This window comes from Protomyctophum bolini, assembly GCF_963924005.1.
Source record: "Protomyctophum bolini genome assembly, chromosome: 7".
Classification (NCBI taxonomy): Eukaryota; Metazoa; Chordata; class Actinopteri; order Myctophiformes; family Myctophidae; genus Protomyctophum; species Protomyctophum bolini.
Window position 1 is genome coordinate 34,349,018 of NC_137868.1, and position 24,158 is coordinate 34,373,175.

General features: G+C 42.3%; 1 protein-coding gene across 5 annotated transcripts in view; it reads right to left on the bottom strand.

The window, feature by feature from the left end:
• Positions 1-24,158, bottom strand: part of oxr1a (oxidation resistance 1a) — a 159,340-nt gene that overhangs the window by 27,818 nt on the left and 107,364 nt on the right. For all 5 annotated transcript variants that reach the window (XM_080769116.1, XM_080769114.1, XM_080769113.1 and 2 more), the window contains 2 exons: positions 16,962-17,069; positions 14,326-14,439 (listed from right to left, as the gene is read on the bottom strand). In XM_080769116.1, coding sequence (XP_080625242.1) covers positions 14,326-14,439; positions 16,962-17,069 — 222 coding nt within the window. The remainder of the gene's footprint in view (positions 1-14,325; positions 14,440-16,961; positions 17,070-24,158) is intronic.

The following is a 24,158-nucleotide window of genomic DNA, read 5'->3' on the forward strand; positions in this document are numbered from 1 at the left end:
AACTCAGGCTAACACGGTGCTTTACATAATACTGAAGAAATACAACAACATGTATAAAATATTATGTGTCTTTTTTGTGGAGGATGCCCAGGATCACAATAGATGATTGACACAGGGGTGAAAAATGGGTTACAAAATCGTGGGATAAAAATATATATGTGTCTTATGTGAGGAAAAAATAGAATCAAACAAACAATATGGACACTACAGGCCTTTTTATAAAAGTACATTTTAAGAAGTGATTTAAAAGAAGACACTAATTTAGCGGAATGATTCAGAGCCAAAGAGCTCTGACAGCCAACCGTTTGTCTTCAGCCTCAACTTAGCAACAACCAGCAGGTTCCTGCCCGAGGATCTCAGGCTGCTCACAGGCTTGTAAGGGGTTAATAATTGAGCACAATAATTATGGGTCAGGCCATGAAGTGCTGTAAAAGTAATCAGTAAACGGCTAACGCCTAGACAGGCAACCCGAGTAGGGATGAGTTTATTATTATTCTTCATCTACAATCTGCCGCATAATGTTGCAGTGCAACCAACCAGCCTGAGCCTAGAATTTTAATCTTGTCTAAACTATGTTATTGCCTGTGAATGTTGACAGATCCTGTATAAAGCCCTTATGTTGCCATGTCTTTGTCTACACAAGTGTCTGTGTGCAACTGCAATCTGCCACAGATGGTATGCCTGCTTGGCTACAAGCACAAGGCATGGTGGGCTGGGTGGTGCTTCCACCAGCAGCCTGTTGCATGGAGAATGACTTCTCTCTGAGAGAGACTGCATGATGTTCAAGAGATTGCCTTAGTGATTAACCAACTACAGTAACTGAATGACTGACCTCATTTGCAATGGGATGCATTGTCCCCATGTGAGACTGAGACATTGTCCCCTGAGTTTGACAACACCGGTACAGACGGTACTAAAGGACTAAAACATAGGTCTAATGAAAAGGCACTACCAGCATTTTCTTTTACAGTAATTATATTTATATTAAAGTTTGCTCCAAGCGAAGGGGAACAGGCATGTAATATTTCTTAGATATGATTGTCACTAATAAATCCTGCACATGGTCAGAGGAAAAACACTGACACACCAACATCAGAGATCTTACAATACTCGTTAGCACTACTTGCATGTGGATTAGAGGAAGCACTTTGCTGGGAAGCTTTTGGCAAAGTGAGTCAGTTTCACTGCCCTCAAATTAGAGGTCATAGTGTGAGAGAAGAGTGTAAAATAAGGACACGGATGAAAAAGGAGGACAAAAGCGAGAAAAGGGGCAGAGAAGGGAGAAGGAGTGGCAGGGTGTTAGACGCCGAGAGCGATCGGAGAACCAGTGAGGAGGCAGAGAAGGCAGAACAACTGTCTGCTGTGCTCCTGCTCCACGCCCCCACATCTCCCAGCAAACAGCCTGCAGCTACTGACCCACACCCACACAATCAGCCCAGACTGGGGGGACAATCTGTTACAGCCAAAACAAGCCTCTTTGACGAGGAGAGAAATGTAAAAATCCTAATCGAATTAACAAAGTTCGGCATGGAGAGACCTGAAGCAAACCTCTAGAAATGTCACTTTAAAAACTGTGTGCTGAAAAGGCGTAGACTGAGAGAGAGAGTGAGAGAGACGGAATCAGCAAAAATAATAGTTTGCTTCTACTGTAAATAGTTTGAACATCTGACAGTTGTTCTAGATAAATAACATCAGATATTAACAGCTATACTATATCCAATTGTACACTGTAAAATGGTACCCGGAACAAGGGAGGCCAATTTTACCCACAACATTGTGCGCAGGTTCAGGTGGCCAAGTCATACAACTTGGCCTTTGCAGAGTATGCAGAAGTGCCGTTCACGCCATGATACGTCACTGCTTATACCTCTGCGTTTTCAACCAAGCTCTGTGCCTGTTCGACTGCTGGCCAATCACAGCGGGCCTTTCCTCATAACAACGCGTCACACAGCAGGACTTTCAGATAACTGCGGTAAAACAACAACACCACGGACGCACTTGGATTATCTTTTCAGTCACAACCTGCTCAGCATGGACAAAACACTGCCTTCGTTCAAAATGTACGCTTTGTGTGTGTCTCTCACTCGGACACACAATATTCACAAAGAAACAACAAAGACACTGACACGTGAGTCCACTCTATGACGCCGTTTCGACTGGCAGCCCAAATTGGTGGTCAATTCAGATTGGAGTCACATTGTTTTTATGCAGTCTGACCAGCAAAAAAACACATGGAATCTGATTTTAGCTAATCAGATTTGTGTCACGTTCCATAGCCTTGGATCTGGATAGCAAATCTGGGCTGCCAGTCTAAACGGGGCCTAAGACATTAGATGAAATTAGGAATAATATTATGCCGCTTCCATTTGTGAGCTAATCACTTGATTGAAGGGTTAACTCAAATGTTACATGAACTAATTGCACACTATAGCCTACTGTCAATGAAGAAAATATATGCAGGGCGATGTTTCTGTTGAGAAATTCCAAATTATTTAACACTTTATTCCAGAGACATTCTGTTTAAAAGCCCGCTAGACACAGACCAAACAATGCAGTAGTGACACTAGGCTGAACTTAATCTACTGTTAAACTTACGTTTGCAAGTCTTTCTTTTTTCCTTATCCGGCAATAATCTTTCCGACAGTATAGTCAAAACTGAATACAAGTCAGATTTATAGGGGCGGAGGTGGCTCAGGGGTAGAGTGGCTGGATGGTAACCGCAAGGTTGCCAGTTCGAACCCGGGCTCCCCAGGGTTGTTGTCGAAGTGTCCTTGAGCAAGGCTCTGAACCCCTAATTGCTCCTGATGTGCTGGTTGGTGCCTTGCATGGTTTCCGCCGCCAACGGTGTATGAATGTGTGTGTGAATGGGTGAATGCAATGCACAATCTATGTAAACGCGCCTTGGATAAAGGCGCTATATAAATGCACCATTTACCATTTATAGAAGAAAACTTAAGGCAAGGAATGAGAAGAATCGAACTGAAGCACCATCATGCATTGTCACCAGAAAACTATTTTGTCACATGAAAACAAATTGTCATCGCAAGGTACTGTAGAAAGCAAGCAGGGTTTGTGTGCATGAGAGAGAGAGAGAGAGAGAGAGAGAGAGAGGGAGGCAGACAGACAGAAAAGAATGAACTGAATCACACAACCATGTCATCACTTCTCATGACTCATGTGGTCAGCCTCAAATCAAATGATTCATCACAAGTACTGTAGTCCTTTCTGCTGTAAAGGTGCAAGATGACATTAAGGTGTGAGAGGATGATCAGTGTCCTCAAAAAGCTAAAACAATGTAGAACTGTGAAGAGAATATCGAATTGCGCACGCACTGTACATACGCACCCATACAGTCATGCACACACACAAAAGTGGCACACATCACACACCTGGGTCAAAATAAGCAGCTGGGAGTCAAAACATGTCAAGCTGTGGTCCAGAAAGGCATCGTTTCCAAGATGGTGTCCACTGTGGCTAAAATGAGCTAAAATGCCTAAAAACTGGGATTTAATATGTAAAGAAATTCATAACAATTATGCACTTGGTAACTACTTTTTGAATTTTGGCATGGTGTTAGGTATGGGCATAAGGTTTTCAGCAAACTAATTTGACTCACCCCTAGTGGTCGGTTTGCAATGAAGATATGTCAGTATATGGTTGAAACTCCAAATAATTGATAGATTGATATTCCACCTGTCATATTATAGTGATCTACAATACTGCAAAACTGTAAACATCCCTCTGGCACTGCTTTGCTGTCTATGAGCCTTGTAACTATTGGTCATTTAGTATAAATTACCAATAGTATATTGATGAAGAGACAAACAACAAAATCATGTAGGAATTCAAGTGGTTGATATTATAGGGTCTGCATGGTTAATGGCACTTAGGGTAAAAGCAGATTGGTAAGAATAGAAAGAATGAGGGATAGCAAGTCAAAATGTATTATTGTGCGTCATTGTTTAACATGATTAGACATGGGGCCTAATTATTCATAACCTGAAAATCTGTTTTCCTTTGTTTGTTTTTTAATTAAAGCTTTTGTGCTTTTGTTTGGCTTGAAGCCTGAAAGTAAAAGCATCCAAAATAAAATCGACTCCAGCCTCTAATTCCAGCCTCTGAATCGCTTGCCACGACCATTAAAGTTTATTTTATTTGTGGCGATTCAAAGGCCTGGTAATGCTGTCCAGACATTTCAAAACAACAATGGCGCCACCGGCCGTGGCAAGAAAGTTGTGCAAATGTATCGATGTGGCTATTATAACTATTGTGAATAGAATCCCAAGTATAACGGTGTTTGTGGCAATAAGTTGCAGAATTATTGAATTACATGATTTCACTGTGTCTGGTTAGCAACATATCATAATAACAGGCAGAATGGCAGATACTAATGGAGATGGCAGTGGTTACAAGCATAATATTATGCCGCAGTGCTGGAAGAAGTACTCAGAATGTTTTACATAGCCTTGCTATGTAACTTCTTTTAATGATTAACACGTTGTTTTGTCCAATCTGTATGGTATAGTGTGTTAATACATCTAACTTCTTATATAATTGTAATTAGACATTTAGATCGTGTCAAAGCCTCAAAGGTCATGCATGTCTCACCTAAACAAATAAATGTAATCTTAACCTGATTGTCAAGGTTCAATTTATACCCTGAGTGAGCAGGCAGACTCTATTAGCTCAATGGTAAAAATATCAGCACTTGTGAAGGAAACCTGGTTCAAATCCGGAGTAGAAGAGGAAAGTCCTTTTCTCATCCGTCAACTGGCTTACTGACACAGATTGGAATAATCCTACTGTCTGGGATCATACCAGTATGGTTAAGACATGATCCACTCTCTCGATTTTGTGAATACTGCATCATTGGGCAGCTTCTCTCTTTGCAGTGGCAAAATCATGTATATCCTGCACAAACCTCCAAAGCACAGAGCTATTGATTGAAGCGGCGTTGGGAGATTGGTACAGGATAACATGCACCAGACCCGAGTAAACCCTGATGACAAGGCCAGGAGTTTACTGTGGCCCATACTGACCCATGACATGACATCCGCTTTTCAATTACCGTACACACAGGAATAGCTGAAGGAACTAGAATTGTGGTGCTTAAAGCACTGTTGTGCGATACATTGCCACTACAGATAATCATAGGTAATTACGTACAGTAGTTGTCAGGGTGCTTGCCCCTCCCCTCCAAACCCTTCCCTTTTAAGACCTCTACATTTCTTTCGTTTTCTAAGACAAATGTTTTCATCACCGCACTAATAATAATCTCAAAGCACTGACAGCAATACTTACATGTTAATAATTATTCTTAATTATATTTTCAGTTGCTAATGCTTTCAATGGCCAGTCATACAGAAATGTTAGTTTTTCAGAGGAAAGTTTTACATTATTGTGTGATTTATTTCAGTCTGTGACACACTTGTTACGCTTATGTGCATAGATTGCATCCATTGAAAAGCACTATCATATGGTCTCATTTATAGCACTTGTTTGGAGCTTAACTGTTTTAATAAACAACAGAAGTAGTTCAAAGATGTTTCATTATCAGTTTGAGCCCAGGTGTGGTTTTAATTTATTCTGTGATTTATTCATACACAGTAAGTCTTGCGAGTACAAATGGAACCATCATGTCATATGTAGGCTACAGTACACTTCCCTGAGTTAAATAAACAATGACTTTACAATGTAGGCTGGGCTGCAGAAAAGGGGAAAAAACTGCTAATATTGAAAATGCAAAGTAAGACTTTTGGGGACAAAAGATGCAATTACTGGGGGAGAGAAAGAATAAGTAAAGTAATAAGTAACAAGTTACTTTTGGCAGGGACTCGGGAGTAATATGGAAAGTAATAATATTAATAAAGTACCTAGTAATAGGTAATATTACTGTTTGAGTGTTTATATGAGAAAAACACATTCTCATCCCAAAGCATCACCTTTGACCAAGTGCCATATTTGACAAGTTGGGAGGTACAATTTGACACCTTGGGGCGAGCCGAGAATGTCACATCTCAGGGCGAAGCATGTAGAAGACTTAAGATTGAAATTGAAAATTGAAATTACAACCCTGAAAACAAGATAAAAACATTGACATGCACAGGCACGCAGTCAGAAGCAGGCTTGAGCCCTGTGAGGCTTTGCCCGAAGCAGAGCCAGGCAACAGACCAGTACCAACGATGAGCGGTGCGAAGTCTGCATCTGCCCGACTTTTATTAGTAGTGTTGGATTCTGTTATGAACATTCCCTCTGCGTCAATATGGCACAACAATGGGCCACCAGACGCCACAGGCACCTGACAAAGTAACCAAATACGACGCCTTCGGAGTGACAATGTGCTGGGAAAACAGCAATTAATAATTCCATAGATTTTCAGGCCTGTGACAGTGAATTTGCATGCATCTCAGGGAGCTAGAATAAAGCCCCCCCAAAACAACAACAGCAAGATGGACAAGAGGCACATGCACGTAATAATGATAGGAAATAATTGTCATATAGTGTTTGTTCAGTAACAGGGGTCTCCCCATCTCTCCAATGAACAGAAAGTATTTTTTCAGGTTGGATGTCAATTTAATCCAATCATTAGAGACAATCGGAATATAGAGCTTTAACTTTTTATTTTTATTTTTTTACAAAAAAAAAGGGTAAACCGAGTCTTATGCACAGCTGATTGGCTCAGAGACGGGTGCGTAGACAGGGATCAACGTATTTAAAAAATGCACAAAAATGCCTGAAGGTCTTTTGACCAAAAATTTTGCAAGACGTTGTGCGGGTCATTGTGAATCTTTGTGCATTTGTTTTAAAATGCAAAACAAAACAAGGACAAATATCCCTTACAACAACTTTATGAAAAAGCATGTGGGAAGGGGGGGGCAAGCATAAACATACAGAATTAGCCGACTTGAAGCGAGGCACATGCCAGTGTCCTCAGATGACCAGACCCCAGAGACAGGAAGATCACATGACATCAAAGGAAGAGAGTGTGAGTCAGAGAACACAGTGTGGCAAATTGGGCCTGCACTGAAATATCGCATGGCGCTGTCGGCTGGAAAACTTGTATCTCCATTATTTCAACTTTAAAGTCGTTTTTAAAATAGATGAATGCTCTAGTCTAGTCTTAGAAGAGTGTCGCGCAAGTAGACTGGCTATTTTAGCAATCTTTGTAAATTGATGACAGTGAAAGTGTTTCTGCAGGTTTTATAAATATTGAGCCAATGAATAGTATTAATAACAAGAGGTTGTGACTAAAACAATGACTGAGATGGAAATGAAAGAGATGGCAGGGAAGGCCAGGAGGACACTTAGAAGTGTATTGGAGAAAAGAGGATGGAGCGAGAGAGGGCAGCTGTGACAATTAAGGAAAGGAGAGGAACTTCATGAACTGATCACCTAAAGCTGATCACCTAAAGCTGATCTCCACACGTAACCACTTGAGAGTCGAGACCTATACTTTGCTGTAACAACAAATAACGGAAATAGGCGATCTACCAGCTCACAACGCATCGCATCATGATGTGTTGTGGGCTTGTAGATCTGCGAACTACTGTACAATAGAGCCAAGTGTTTTAATAATAATTACAAAGATTATTTTTTTATAGAAACACAAACGGCAAACAAAAAAAATCCCATTTATTGTAATTTGTGGGATACATTTTCATTTGTAATTATCCCTCTCTTTTTAATTTCTTTGGTCCTCAAGCCGAAAATAGGGACGTCATCATCTCTATTAATGGAGTGGCTCCTATGCACAGCTTTGTGTGTATGTCTGTCCGTCCGTTTGAGCACGGAATGTGCTCAGCTGATTGGCTGAGCACAGATGCTCCCCTCACTTCACACAAGTGTGATCTTTGAGGGGTGCTAGCCCCTCCTATGCCCAGCTTTCCGGGTTTGTGTGAACACAAACATTGGCTTGTGATTGGATGACCCTATAGCGATGATTTGATTGGCTGAGCAAAGTACATATTGAAGATGGAAAAGCGTCCCTCACTTCACATGGGTGTGATTTGTTACTGCACCCACAGTCAAAGAGAACTAGCACCAGACCTTATGAAAATAGCTATTTTATTCTCTGCAACATTTTGGCTGATAAAGGGTAAAGAGTAAAGACAGTACACAGGAACTGAAACACCATCCTACTCCAGTCCAGTGAGATCCATAATATATCAGTTAATTTTAAACAGACGAACAAATATCCATTTGAAATGAGATGCATACCGCAGGCATTTCTCTGTACATGGTGACTTCAGGAAGGGTATGGTGGATGTGCCACCCTTCTTTGACCTTGACAGTGACAAAGTGTGCAATCAAATATCAATCCACAGCTCCACCTTGTGGGCATGGTCATGTTCTGCAAGAGTGAGCAGACAATGGCTGGTATTTGTTAAATGTCTGAAGCTAGTGAAAGAATTTAGGAAGAGCTGAGTGCTGGGCAATACAGTATACTGTGTAGACATATTCGCACGCACGCACACTAAATATTTTAATAAAATGCGTGTGTGTGTGTGTGTGTGTGTGTGTGTGTGTGTGCGCGCCTGTGTGTGTGTGTGTGTGTGTGTGTGTGTGTGTGTGTGTGTGTGTGTGTATGTATATATAATCATCTGCTACATATTTCAACAAAACCATCCTACTCTATCTCCTACTGTACCTGCTTTCCCCTTAACCTTGAACCCACTAGTGCTAGAACATACCTCGATGCTGGCAGCTCATACTGTAAGAAAACAATTGGAGTGATAACAAAGCATAACATTGTGATTTTAATTCCTAAAGGTGTATACAATGTGGGTGTACTCTGCTTTACTGTGTTATATGTAATTGCGGAATATTTTAAAGAAAATATGACAATAGACAATACATGAACATCTGTAAATATTGTCGCCCACGCCTATGCATATTGCGCCATATTTAAGTCATATTTCCCAGCACTATTACCTTTGTATATCACAATAATGAAATAGTTAACAAATAAAAATAAACCGTGTCAGTCATATTCACAACACCCAGGAATAAAAAGAAAAGAGAAAATTGACTTGAACAAAAATAGTTCTTCCCAAAAATACCACATCCTCCTCTCTGAAAGCAGTATAGTTGAAACATACTGTACTTAAAAGGGAAACATCACAGAGTTTTATTCTTGATCAGAACGTTGGCGAAGTTGCCCTTTAACTAATGTGACCTAGTGAAAAGTGCCCCTGTAGTAGCGGGCATGGAGGTACTCTGGTCCTACTTTCTGTGGCGCTAATTTTAGACCATGCCCTGCTGGAGGGAGAGGAAGAGGGAGGGAGAGGAGGATGGCTGGATGGAGAGAGGAAGGAAATGTGGGTGCCAAAAGAGGCAGAGGTAGAATAGGTCAGACGGTTGGGCAGTGGAACATGACACACACACACACACACACACACACACACACACACACACACACACACATCGCAGCAGAGACGTGTGTGTGCGTGTGTGTGTGTGTGTTTGTGCGCGTGTGTACGTGCGTGCATGCTTTCGACCCCGCACGCATAGGGCACTGAGGACATGTCTACCCACAGAGATGACCAGGGAATAAAGAATGCCAATGAGCTGGTGCATGGTCGCCAGATATCCTAATAACAGCCAGCCAGAAAGTCAGCTAACCATCTGCACACACACACACACACACACACACACACACACACACACACACGCACACGGGTGCGCACACATACACGCAGATACCCACCCAGGCAGGAAGCCAACCATTCATGCCTGCAAGATGTGTTACTTTCCGTTGCCAACACCAGCAAGCCAGCAGGCAAAGCATGAAGACACTTCATGGCTGCCTTATCTCGTCTTCAGTATAAACAGTCTCTCCCCCCCAAAAAAATATCCTAGCTTAGAGGGATACATGATGGACACTATGCACACAATGTACCGTAGATCGGAACGGTTGTTTCTAAATCAATCAGTTATCAAAGAGGAATATCTCGTGCAGACCAGTATTTTTTCCAGACTCTTTTTCTTTATTGCTAAATAGATTTTTACAGCCAGTGTGCAAATAGGTACAGAGAACATACTGCAATTATCTATTAATTTCATAATGATTTTTTTGTAATTTCGCAGTGCTAATATAAAGAATATGGTTACTTTTCAGTGAATTTGAGCACCTAATAGACTATTTAAACATGTGCTTTTAGCTTTGACTATTTCTATATGCAGACATAAATGTAAACCTGCTTCTGTTCAGGGCACTCAGCTCTATCAGTGCTATTAGCCAATGGCTGGTACCGTGGCATTACTTCACACCTCCCTGAGCCCTTTGCTTCAGGAACATCCTCATTGAGATGGGAACCAAACAGGCTCGTAATTTAACGATGTCAGAGATTCAGAACAAATAAAGCAGAGCTGGGCTATTAAGGTCCTTCCTGTGGTTTTAAATCAGACAGCACCTGGATGCGGCTTGCTTTTTTAAACACCACCCACAAATAACATAACCTACAGTAATGCGCGCACACACACACAGTGTGTGTGTGTGTGTGTGTGTGTGTGTGTGTGTGTGTGTGTGTGTGTGTGTGTGTGTCACACACACACACACACACACACACACACACACACAGTGTTCACACATTCAGGCTCACATCCTCCCCCCACCTCTTGCATTGGAAGCACATTTCCTCTGCCTGAAATAATTACTGGCTGGCTTCTTGTCTGGGGTGAGCGAGCTGCTTCGTTCATTAGTTGCTCTAAACATCAGACATGGTATCACATTTAATAGCTTAATTTCTCTGCAGTCACAGGCCCCCTTTTCTGATCCGCCTCTGTCGAGAACCACAGAATATGCTCCTGCCTCTTCTCGCGGGCATGACCCAAATAGATAAGCAGTAAAGGACGGGGGCCTTTCTCTTGGCAGGCGAAACCAAATTAACGGAGGGATCGGAAGAATTTAAGCTTGCCACTGTTGCTGTGCTGCAAGATGAGTGTCATTGTCACCGCTGTCATTGTCAGTAGCAGCACACCAATTCTGATAACGCAACAAAAACAGTAGTCCGTTGCCATGGAGACCATCATTTGGGGACAAACAAGACATATTTCTTAAAGATGGAGTGCCGCGATTTGTTTCCACCCTAAAACATGATCATCAGGTCTTATTGTTATATAAGGAGGTATAATTTTTTTCAAAAAAGTGTACAGTATTTGTTAAAATTTTGTTTTTATGTGGGCACGCCCACCAGTTCATTAAGTATGCCTGGTTTGCCTGATGGGTGGTGATGGGTGGTGATCCACCTGAACTGAAGCCGCACCCACAGCTTTAGTTGTATGATAAAAGGGGAGGGGTTAGGGGAGGGGCTGATAGTGTGATGTCAATATATTACTGTTTATTTCATTGGCCCGTTTGACTGTCAAGGGTTCAGCCTCCAGGAAGAAACCCTAAATGCAAAGTTAATACACCATTGCACATAACAATGACTCCAGGGTGTCTAATGAAGTACTGTCACCTCATAAACACAACTGGAAAAATACAAAAATTGTGGCACTCCATCTTTAACCCATTTTGTGCGGGAACCCATGGTGTTTTAAACATTGTTATAATTTAGCTATTGAAAAATAGATCTACAAGCTCATAGCGCGCCACCGAGTGGCACGCTACAAGCTTGTAGGTTTGCTATTTTTGAAAAATCGTGAAAATATTTATTTCAGAAAACTGGAGGATTTAGAAGATCTTTTTTACATTTTGAGGTCAGGTCAAAATGGGTTAAGGGGCACTGGGGTTTGGGTTCCTGTGGTGCTTTTATGGATTGGCTCGGAAAATGCAGATACAAGTAGCTACGGGAAATGGGCTAAGGCTTGCATACGGCAGGCATACCTGAGCTGCAATACTGTAGTACAGCACTGTGGTACAGGGCTCGCTAAAAAGTGGTTGCGCGGCGCCCCACCCATCTGACCACTTAACGTGTATACGTCTTTAGAATTAAAACCACGGGGTGCCTTGGACGTGTATAGGCATCTTTACTACTCCTTCGGTCATTTTTATTGATATCAAACCATTTTATAAAAATCTAATTTGTTATTATTATTATTTTGCCTTTCCTTCGTCAGCGATCCTAGACCGGTTCCGTGCATTCGCACTGCCGTTCACTTCCTTGTTTACGGGCAGACAAAAGTTGCTCATAACTCTAAATCTACGGCGCTCTCAGTGGCACCGATGTTCTGTGGTCATTAATCCAGAGCGACCTACATTAAGCAAGAACATAAAACATGGCAATACATCATATACATAAAAAGTAGTTATCATGAATCATACGTAAGCTAAGAACGTAACAGTGGTGCAATATCTATATAATGAACCTAAGTTAGTATGCATATATACTATATTGTGCTATGTCTACATAAAATGCTATCTAAGTTACATAAGTTGAGCTTTTGCATGCGCCTGTAAAGTCGTCAGGGCTAGGGCAAGTGCTACAGGAAATAGAAAATAAAACTTGTGTTCCAAAGGATCCAACATAGTTATTAGTTAGTCCCAATCCCAATCTCTTGTTAATGCTTTTCCTTGGTTAAATAATTATAAAGTAAGACTTAACCACTTTCAGTTACAAAAACATGTCAACAATAGCGGGAATCGCAGATCCACAATCACACAATGTTGTACAACAAAGTACAACAAAGTAGTGCATGTATTTACCAAAAAAAAAAGAAATAAAGTTGAAGGATGGATATACAAGGTTTCTGCCCGACAGCAACGCCATGCTCCTCTAACCCATACATCAGCTACGTTACCTGTGACGCCGTCGCTGGCTGGCTGCATTCTTACATTCATGTAAACTCATGAAATAACAATAGCGTGGGCATGAATGGAGCATGGCCTAATAGCCTGGACCAGAGACTCATTCCATTACTTGACAAGGAGCGTCATCCATCACGGGGCCAGCTACAATGGCTGAAACGAATGGGGATTTACATACATGACCTCATATGCGTCCCGTATTCCTTATTATGTATTCCTTACAATACATGTATACTGTACATCACCCCCCCCTATACTATGCTGTCCTTGGAATATACTGTCTGTTTATCCTTGGATGAATTTGTCTCCAATCCTTGGACAGTATAACTAGGCACGTGTTATTGCCTGTTTTGTCCTTGAAAACATTTGCCACGTCTTGTCTGTTTATGTCCTGAGGTAGCATAAGCCATTAGGCTGATGATGAAGATGATACAGCGGCCTTGGGATAAGTAAGTATACGTGTGTGTGCATTAGAAATGGGCGATAAAATGATCTCGATAGCGGATCGGGATAAAACTGATGTTAAAAGCCTATCGAAGAGGAGAACAACCAGTCAGACTGCCGTGTTTTAAGCTTGCACGTTAAAGTACACACCCCATTTCCTACTGAGATGTATCGTTTTTATGCATTGTTGAGCTACCAGTGGAGAGGGGAAAAAGATGGACATGAAAGTGTGAAAGTGAGCTTGTATTATCTTCCAAAGGTGATAGCTGGGGACTCGTAAAAAATCACCACAATTTGGTGACTAGTTTTTTAATTTAGCCGTGGTGTTAGGTGGGTATAAGGTTTTCAAAAAGCTCCCCCTAGTGGGCTGTTTGCACAGACTCAAATATTAGACATATAGCTATGGTTGTAAACCAAAATAATTGATAAAATAGATTTTGTAATGGATTCTCTTACTATTGGGTGTGCTAAATAACATACTAAACGTTTAGGAAAAACAAACAGAAAGTCATTGTTTTCAAGATGGCGTCCACGGTGGCTAAAATGAGCTAAAATGCCTATAAACTGGGATTTAATATGTAAAAAATCATAACAATAATGCACTTGGTAACTACTTTTTAAATTCTGGCATGGTGTTAGGTATGGGCTTATGGTTTTCAAAACCATATGCAAACTAATTTGGCTCGCCCCCTAGTGGTCGGTTTACAATGAAACCACTATTAGATATGTCAGTATATGGTTGGAACCCCAAATAATTGATAGAAGAGATGTGTGTGTGTGTGTGTGTGTGTGTGTGTGTGTGTGTGTGTGTGTGTGTGTGTGTGTGTGTGTGTGTGTGTGTGTGTGTTAGTCTATTGCTCCATATTGAAGCCATCAAAGAGCATGGTTAAACCATCCATATCACCCAGAGTGCATGCATTTTTGTGTGTGCTTGTTATTAACCATGGCGTTCCTATTTTGGGCATGTCATTATAGGCAAAGATGATACATTCTTTCAAAATAGCAGATCTACAAGCTCTGTCATGTGACACGTTGTGAGCTCCTAGGCTTATCAGCTTTTTAATTAAAAAAAAAGGAACAATTTTGAAAACATTGCGAGAAAGAGAGAAGTGTGGGTGAGGAGGTCAACATACCGTCACCTTCTCTAAGTCTGCTTCTGAGGAGCTGGGAGATAGCGGGCTGATGGGACTGAGAGAGGGAGAGCTTCCCACACTGGACACGTACTCAGGATCAGGAACGTACAGAACCTGCAAACACAATCCATGTCCGTATTTACACAGGCCTTGCCTTTGTGCAAACACACATGCACACAGTACATACAGTCCACATGCAAGGGGAGACACATATATATATATATATATATATATATATATATATATATATATATATACACACACACAGTATATATATATATATATACAGTGGCGTGCACAGACATTTAGAGGGGTAGGTGGTCAAGTGAAAAAAGGGCACCTTGTGCAGTGCGTGGAACCGGCCGGTTGCCTTAATAGTGTCAGATTTATAGATTTTGGAGCATATATACATGCATACAATACTCATATATATATATATATATATATATATATTATACACACACACACACACACACACACACACATTATATACACATGCAGTACTAAATATGCTAATATATCTACTAGCCCTTAGCTTTCTCTCTTTCTCACTCACAGGGAAAAAACTGATAAGCAACATGGACATATTGTACTGTACTGTACTGTACTGTACTGTACTGTACTGTACTGTACTGTACTGTACTGTACTGTACTGTACTGTACTGTGGTAATGTTAACAGCTGCAGGGCAGGTGTATCTACTTTATTTGATCATGCTAATGTGACATTTACTTTCTGTAGTGGTGGGGTGGAGTGTGTCCATCCATACGTCTACAGTCACAGTCTTATGCTAGTCACTTGTCCAGGAGAATAGTGGCAGGATCGTTCTCCGTATGATTTATAGCAGAATGTCTAAAGTGGGTTGGCTGGCCTGGCAGTGCTGCTGCTGCTACTGGAAACAGGAAGGGAACACTCCTGTTCCCTGTGATGATAAAGTCTAGATATATACACAATTAACACAGGGGGAGGAGGGGGGGTACATTGTTTTTAAATTTAATTCCGCTTGCAATGAAAGGGTCACATGAAGTGGTGCCAATTGTTGAAGGCTGCCCTGTATCTATATGAACAGACAGTTACTATTTGGTGCGGAACAATGGTGGAGCAGCAAAGTGCATCATGTGAGACCTCTAGGAGTGGGGTTCGGGTCCTTGAGGGAGTTCCAGGGGGTCCCCAGCTAAATTATAGTTTTGAACCAAATGGACCCTTATGGGTCTGTAACTCTGTGTACAAATGGAACCAAATGGACCTGTTGAGTTAAATTAACATTGATTTTACAATATAAATTGGAGTCCCAGAGATAGAAATGCCATTAAATGAGGGTATGTAGACTAATATGCATGTCAAACTGGGGGTCCTTGAAATTAAACAGGTTGAGAATCACTGCTAGAGCCGTAAATATCTTCTCTTATGGGGGTCCCGGCTGGAATATCTTTTCAATGGGGGTCTGCGGGCTAATTAGTGTCAATGTGGGGGTCCTATACATGAAAAAGTTTGAGAACCAGGTTGTTGGTGACATTCGTAGGGTTAAAAAGCGGCATGGTTTCGTAGCGGCCACATTATGGACTCAGTGGAGAGACGACAGCTCAGTGAGAGCTCTTCAGATCCCACAGTTTGGACAAAGCTCAACTCAGCATTGTTTGTCTTGCCGAGAGTTGATAGAAAGAAAGACTGCCAAATGATTTGGAGCGCGGCTTGTCTAGCCTATTTGTGTGGATAGCGTTTTGGATGCTTGTCAAATTCTCCATTTTCCACAAAAACAAATAAGTCTGTGTCTAAGAATAATGAACCCGATAAAGATGCCACTGACTATGCGTTGGTTTAAAATGTACAGTATGTACGCACACTTTAGCCACCCTTAAGATTGGTTTGTCAAGACTGGGGTTTTTTCAGGTTCATTTCAAACATCATAAATACATTCACGTTAATTACACATGCTCCTCTCCTGTAGCATTGTGCTACACTAACACTGCTCCATCGCGCCACATTGATCTGTGCTCTGGCATCAATGAAGGCTTCTTTCACCACCTTCAATGCGCTTGCACATTTTTATTCACCCCTATTGGCCTGAATATAAGACTACGTTTTTCCCCCCAATGTAAATACCCTAAAACGGAGTCGTATTATAATCGGGGTCTAGACTATTTAACATTCAATATTATTTTTCCACAAATAGTCTTATAATCAGAGTCGTCTTATATTCGGCACAATACGGGTACTTTATTTTCGCCAATATTACCCCCTAGCATCGCGCCGCAAATTCCTTTGTCCGATTGGCTACGCCCGATCACGTGACACGGGCGTCACATGCAGTGCATGTTTGGATACAGGTGCATGATAGTTTGTTTGTGCGCCATTAGGCACGCATACTTTTAGTTCTATACAATATTCAATTGTATTTGAATAATATTTTAATGTAATATGTAAATGATTTGGACAAGTGACCTTGTAAAGAGTAAGCATTCACGCACCATTTGGAGAGCAAAGACTTTGCAATAAGACATGAACAGGGGCAGTGTGTAAGAGAGTAATAGGAATAGAGAAAACCATTAGTATCCCTCCTCAAAAACAAAGTGGGCTGCAGTGAAGAGGCTGAGTGCAACATGGAGGACGTGTGACAGAGTGCACGGCAGTTCACACCTGGCCGGGCACCACTGCCCTGGAGAACAGCTTGTTGAGCTGGACCAGCACGTTGGGGGTAGTGTCGAACTTGAGCGAGATGCTGTTCAGCGTGTCCCGTGATTCCACCTGTACCACAAAACATACAAAGAGAGGCACAGAACATCACATTCCTGTGTGTGGAGAGCACTTCTCAGATCAGTGTGAAAAACAGGGCAAATGCAAGACTCTTTCTCAGGCAATGCATGTGCGAGAACTGAGAAGAAACATTTGTTATATTGTCCAAAGAAAGATACCGGTATTGTCAGATATACAGTAGCACTGCACAACAAAGTCAATGTTCTCAACTTACTATGAGTGCATGACTGGCACTCCCGGCCTCCAACCCTATTTCCAATACTGAGATGAAAATGGAGTCTTGTGTTACCTTGTGACTTTTCCCCACATGGAACAATCTGATGACATTACCGATTCTTGTGCATTGTGCTCTTTCATTCTTCATAATAGAGCCTACAGTTTCTCCCTCGTGGTGGCATCACTCATGCAGAAGAAGTGGTGCAGTGCTGTGAATACGGCTAAGGATCAACAGATCATGTGTGCTGAATTTGTGGCCTGGCCCTGGATGGCCTTCATCCTGTGTGCTCAGTTGCTAAACCCTGTAGCTCGCTCACAGAGGCGTTTTAAACTTGTCTCCATCAGTTAAAAGCTAATATAACTGAGGCTTGCTCAGTGTGTCTCAACGGGCTAAGAGTGTAACATCTCCACTCTGGGCTTCTACTTTCCAAATACAGGTGGCAGGCATGTCAGAAAGTCCTAATATGTATGTGAGGAGAGGGGGGATGTGTGAGAACTGTGAACTCAGGGGACTGAGCTGAGGGCAAAGAGACAGGGAATGGAAAAAAGGTTTACTCATTCTCGCGCAGGATATAATTGGGGTGTGTGTTTCAGAAGAGTAGTCATGGGACTTAGGGCTCAGCTGACTACAGGGAACTATCAACATGTTTCCGTGCGTGCGTGCGTGACAAATAACAGCCTGACAAAAAGACTGGTCAATGTCTGCATCTAAAAGAATATCTCAATATGACATTATTCTTGGCATTGCGCGCGCACACACACACACACACACACACACACACACACACACACACACACATTAGGCAAAGATAAAAATCACATAAGACAAGGACATGTGAGTCAGGACAGGCATATTGGAAATGAGCAAAGCAGAGCCACTGCATTCGTGACGGTCACACACAACATCAACAGGGTTATTTTCCAATGCTGCACAGAGGGTGAACGGCTACACATTGGAAAGTAGCCGTGGTATGTTTGCGGTTGTGAGCCTCACTGGACCACCAGAGCTACTGTAAGAAGAAACAGAACACAGACACTCACAGACAGACTTTAAAAGCTAGTGAACACTTCTTGAGCAAACCCAAATAATGAGGGTCAACGATTTCTACTTTCTTTGTGCAGCTGTGTGAGATATCTGATTCCGGAGCCAAAATCCTCCCCAAATCCACTTGTAAACTCAATGTTTGTGAGAGAGTAGAAAAGAGTAGAAAAGTGAAATGTGAAAAGAGTTGAATTTGAACTATTCAACTGTGATTTTAGCAACAGAGAAATGAGAGATGGTGGATAACACTACTGCAACTTCACAGGAAGTGCACATCTACCTGTAGTAGGAAACTATAGGTATAGTGACATGGCAATAGAAAGAGGATAAATTAGATTAGGACTGGGAGATTTGCGGTTTACTGTATATGGGTGAAGCTGGAGCTATGTCAGAGACTGGGACTTAATGGTCTAGAGCAGTGGTTCCCAAAGTGGGGTCCGGGGACCCCCAGGGGTACCTGAGGGAGTTCCAGGGGGGACCCATCTATTTTGTTCATGTTCATAAAGTGCTCAAGTGTTTAAAGCAGTGGTTCCCAAACTTTTTCATGTCAAGGACCCCCAAATTGACACTACTTAGCCTGTGGACCCCCCATTTGAAAAGATATGCCAGGGACCCCCATAAGAGAAGACGTACACATTTAGACGTCTACATTTAGACGTCTGTATACATTTAGACGTCTACATTTAGACGTATACATTTAGACGTATATATTTAGACCCCCGAGTGCCTCCCCAGTGTGCCCCCGAGTGCCTTCCCAGTGCCTCCCCAGTGTGCCCCTGAGTGCCTCCCCAGTGTCTCCCCAGTGTCTCCCCAGTGCCTCCTCAGTGCCTGCCCAGTGTCCCCCAGTGTCCCCCCAGTGTCTCCAATAGCAATACAAGAGCAATAATACAAATTAATCTTAATGTATTAATCTTATAGAGAAGGCCAGAGAGCGTGGGTTGGTCTCTACTGGGACTTGAGCTGGTATGTTGCCAAGACTGGACTGCTTTAGAATGTGCTGGGTCAGGCTGTGCTGGGTGGGATGCCCTGCACCGTGCAGGGAGGGCTAATCACATGCGAGGTGAATCACGCTGTTTGGACACCGTCCAGCACGTGGAACTTTGTTTGAGCAACGCCGACCGAGCAGGGATGCATTGTGCAGTGTTGGAGTGCATGGTCGGTTATATTGGTGAGCAGCACTGCTGTGTCAAATGGAGCTGAATGAACCATGCTGTGAGAGCCAGTGCAGTACTTGTCTTGGGCAGAGCTTGGATTATTGTAGGACAATATTAGGGTCAGGGAAGATTTGTGAAACACTGCAGGGAGCTCTCTCTTGCACAAGCACTCTTGAACTATAGAGTTATATATGAAAAAGTTAAAACGTTGATCATTTAAGATAAAAACCCTAGCGACCTTATTTTGGCGGTGAACATTTAGCAAAATGGCAGTGAGGTTGGAAGGTTGTCATTTCTGGCAAAAAAGTTTATAAAGTAACATATGGTAAGACTGACTTAAGTGGCAGCCGAAAAAAGTACTGTACATCACATTTTGATGAATCCATCATACATCAAAATGCTACAAATGGTTTAGATCTTCACAGTTAATTTATCAACCCAGATTGAATCAGTTAGTTGCTGCGAGAGTGAGGTCTAGTCAACACCAACTCGGGATTCCTGGATCGCTGCCCTCCACAAATTCCTATCCTGACTTTGTCTGTGACGCATGGTAGGTCCCCTAGAGGTCCACATTTCTAATGCGGTCTGTCCATGTGACACCTAGTGCCATTCGTAGCATTCTTGTGTAGACTCCATCCAGGGCTTTTTTTTTTTCACTGTTTTACTGTGAGGGTCCATGTCTCGGCCCCATACAGCAGTACTGACTCCACAGTAGCTATGAACAGTCGCCTCTTAAGGTCTTCTCCCATGTCTGATTTCCGCACTCTCCTCATCCCGTGCAAGGCTTGCCAGGCAAGTGCTCTTCGAACCTTCAGATCCTGTTCAGTTGAGGCAGTCCAGGCCCCCGAGGTTCTTGAAGTCCTTGACTTGCTCGAGCACCGTCCCGTCTGCAGTGGCAATGGTTTTGTCCTCGGTGTTGACTGTCATTACCTTTGTTTTCTTGGCATTGAACTTGAGGCCGATCTTCCTGCACTCCTTTTCTACTGCCAGTAGCTCCCTTCCTTTCTCGACTGTATCCGAGATTAGGGCGATGTCATCTGAATAGTCGAGGTCAGTGACCATGATGATGGTGTACTCGCCTTGACTTCCTCGGGACCAGAGTGAACCCCAGTGCCTCCTCTCTGCCATTGATTGCAAGTCTCAGTGCATGATCCATCACTACAACGAACAGGAAGGGGGCAAGAGTGTCACCCTGTAGGACGCCTGCTAGAATCTGATATTTCCCCCGGTGGATGGTGTCGAAAGCCTTTTGGAAGTCAATGAATGTGATGACCGCTGACAGGTTGCGCTCCCTTACCCCTTCCAATATCCTCCTCAGTGCCAGTATCTGCCCGACTGTTGTTCGTTCCCGGCGGAAGCCGTTCTGTGAGTTTCTCAGTAGAGGGTCTAAGATTGGTCTAAGACGATTGAGGATCATCCTGTTAGCGGTCTTGGCAACTTGTGAGCTCAGGCTGATGCCACGGTAGTTGTCCGTCTTGGTGAGGTCAACTGACTTTGGTACTGGAACGATGTTCATTGTGCGCCATAGCTCCGGCTGCTCTCCAGACATGTGTGCTTTGTTGATGAAATCTAGCACCACCTCGTCTATGGGCACGTATTTCAGAACCTCTGGTGTCAATCCATCCTCCCCACAGCTCTTGCTCATCCATGGTGAATAAATCAAATAATTTGTTCAAATCTGGGATTAGACAAAATTTGTGCAAAATACAACTTTTGAACAGGTATCAACTGATTTTATTTATTTGGAATTTGCAGTATTGCTATAGTAATTAATGTTTATATTAAAGCGAGAGAGAGAGAGAGAGAGAGAGAGAGAGAGAGAGAGAGAGACGTGTGTGTGTGTGTGTGTGTGTGTGTGTGTGTGTGTGTGTGTTTTTCTTCAGGTTGTTCAGTACCAGTGAAGGTAATGAGTATAGGTCTCAGGGCACCTTTATTTTAAATTTCAGTATTCATTTCTTTGCACAATTTATTGATTGATTTTTGTATTATTTACCGTATTTCTTAGATAGGAGAGTGTAGAGAGAACCGGGGACAGAGAGAGGAGAGTCATGTACGTTTAGCTCTATTTTGACTTACTGCACGCCAGTGTTGTACATCAAAGATAGAAGATCTACAAGCTCAAAACGTGCTGCAGCCTATAGATCTGCTATTTTCAGTGTGCGCCAGGATGCGCAACCAAGCATTGAATCAGGCAAAAATAAAGGAGTGGTGGTGGGTCCCTTCCATTGTTAACACACAGTTAACAAACACATCCCCGTGAATAGCCCCTCCAGCCTCATAACTATCTGCCATCAACAGCTGCATGTTGACAGTATGTGACACTATCAAGGACCCATGTGACTGATTTGTTATCTCATCAGATTAGTAAAGTGTAGGGCATTGCTTCGTTTAGACAGCAGCAGCATATCACGTTGATAAATATGCTGTCAGAAGGCAAACATGGGAGACGTCATTGAGATCAGGCTGACAGTGGGGACAGTGATATTGCAGTGACACATACACATCCAAGCACGCACATGTATGCACATGCGCCCCACACATACACCATGGATTTACAACATGGTTATAAAAGAAAATACTGCAAAACAACATAATTTTATAGAGAAACTATAAACCAGAAATATTGCTGCACTGCACGTAAAAGAAGACCAAAAAGCTGGTATGGCTTGTGTTAAATGCTGACACTGGGGCAGGACGAGGGCACCCAAATGTTTTATATGTTCCTTCCACACACTACGTCCTACCGGGGAAAATCCCCCTCGTCAGGTGAAAAGAAGCGGTTTGGACTCCTCATGCATTGAAGGAAGCATGAGGTCAGTCCGTTGCTCTCCCCAGGTTGGCAGGGGAGGTGTAGAGCCCAGGATTACATTAGACAATTGACACTGGGTGAAAAAAAATGTGTTACAAAAATCGTGGGATAAAAATGAAATGTGAAGCCACATGTGAAGTGAGGGGCGCTCTTATCATCATAGATCATCTCATTCCGGCCAATCACAATTTGTGTCCTCACTTTTCTGTCTTTAATTTTCTGCCCTCACTTTTATCTTCAATATGTACTTTGCTCAGCCAATCAAATCATCGCCGCTATGCCAATCACAAGCCAATGTTTGTGTTCACACAAACCCGGAAATCTCGTATGCATACAGTAAGAGGGGCTAGCGCCGCTCAATAACAAATAGCTGTTCATAGCAGTAAAGTATAACCTGTGTATTTTGGACGTCAGCCAAGTCAGGATTGGTGCACATTCTCCACGAATGGAGACACAATGATGTCGATTTATGTCCTCAGCAATTATTGGCTTGGGAAGAAGCGGCACATCTCCACAAGTAGTAGAGTAACAAGGTTTCCACAGCATTTTAGAAGGTTCGAATTTAGCCTAGCTCTCGTAAGTAGCATTTATAGTGGGGCAAAAAATGAAAATCAGAGTCACAGTCTCATTCCCAAATGACGACCACGCTACCATGTGTTGACTTTATTTGATTTTGAACGATCCCAGTTTCAATGTCAATCATACTAGAATAATAACATAATAGAAAATGGGTGGTTTTTTAATCCACGTTTATTGAGCTTGGTTGGGTGTCATCTGTACACAGCTGTACTGAATTAGCAACAACCTCCACCACAACATAGTGGTAATCAGTGAGTGAAGTTGCTTTCGATTACATCACCACTTGTAGTTTTGAAAAACGACTTTGAAAGCAGGTTATGAAAGATGAAGAGGACAGGTCGGCAATTAGGAGAGACTACAACACATAGCTTGGAGGGACAACTGCTCTGCAATCGACAAGTTCATCGTTAGGCCAACTGGCATGCTGAAGAGATGATTAATAGGTTCTGTGAATGTCTAGTTTTTTGTTGTTAGGCCAAGCAGGCAACCAATGCTGTAATATCAGTATTAGTGTGAGTGTCCTTGGTATGTGTCTGGCATTTTGGAACACTGAGTGCCTTTCAAAGGGCGACAACAAGTTTTCTCATTTTATCCAGCTGGGAACCTAAAAGCGTCAATAATCACCACAGCTCCTACACTAGCACAGCCTTTCATCTAGGAAGCTTCAGCATGGAGCATCGATTCTCTCTGGGTGCCTTTTGCGTCCATATTATTTTTAGCATTCTGGCTCTTCTGTTCACCAAAAACCAATACGCCTCAACATGTCCCTAAAAGACATTTAGCCCAAAAGGACATTTAAATAAAAGATAAATAAACAAGACTATTAAGGTCTCTTCTTTGACTAATCGAAATGACAAACAGCACAACATAGAAAATAAAATAGTAATAGTAATATATATATATATATATATAAATCACACCCGTGTGACGTGAGGCGTAATTCTTCATTCATTGTCAATGGGAATTTAATGTTTGTGTAAGACAAAGATCTACACTATAGCTGGAAATAGGAGGGCGCCCCTCAAAAATATATAAAATTAGTTTATTCCCTTTTTTATAGATACAGGATTGGAATGGGTAGATGATGGGAATAGAGAGGTGAGAGAAAGAAAGTAGGGGCCTGGGCTGACTGATATGACTTCAAATCAATATGATGCTTTTTTCAAACCTCAAATATGATTATTGGCCCCGATTCATCAAGCAATTTACACTCATATTTTCATCATCTCATTTCTAGATGGCCACTAGACAGGTAAACTCTGCAGTATCTCCTTTATCCT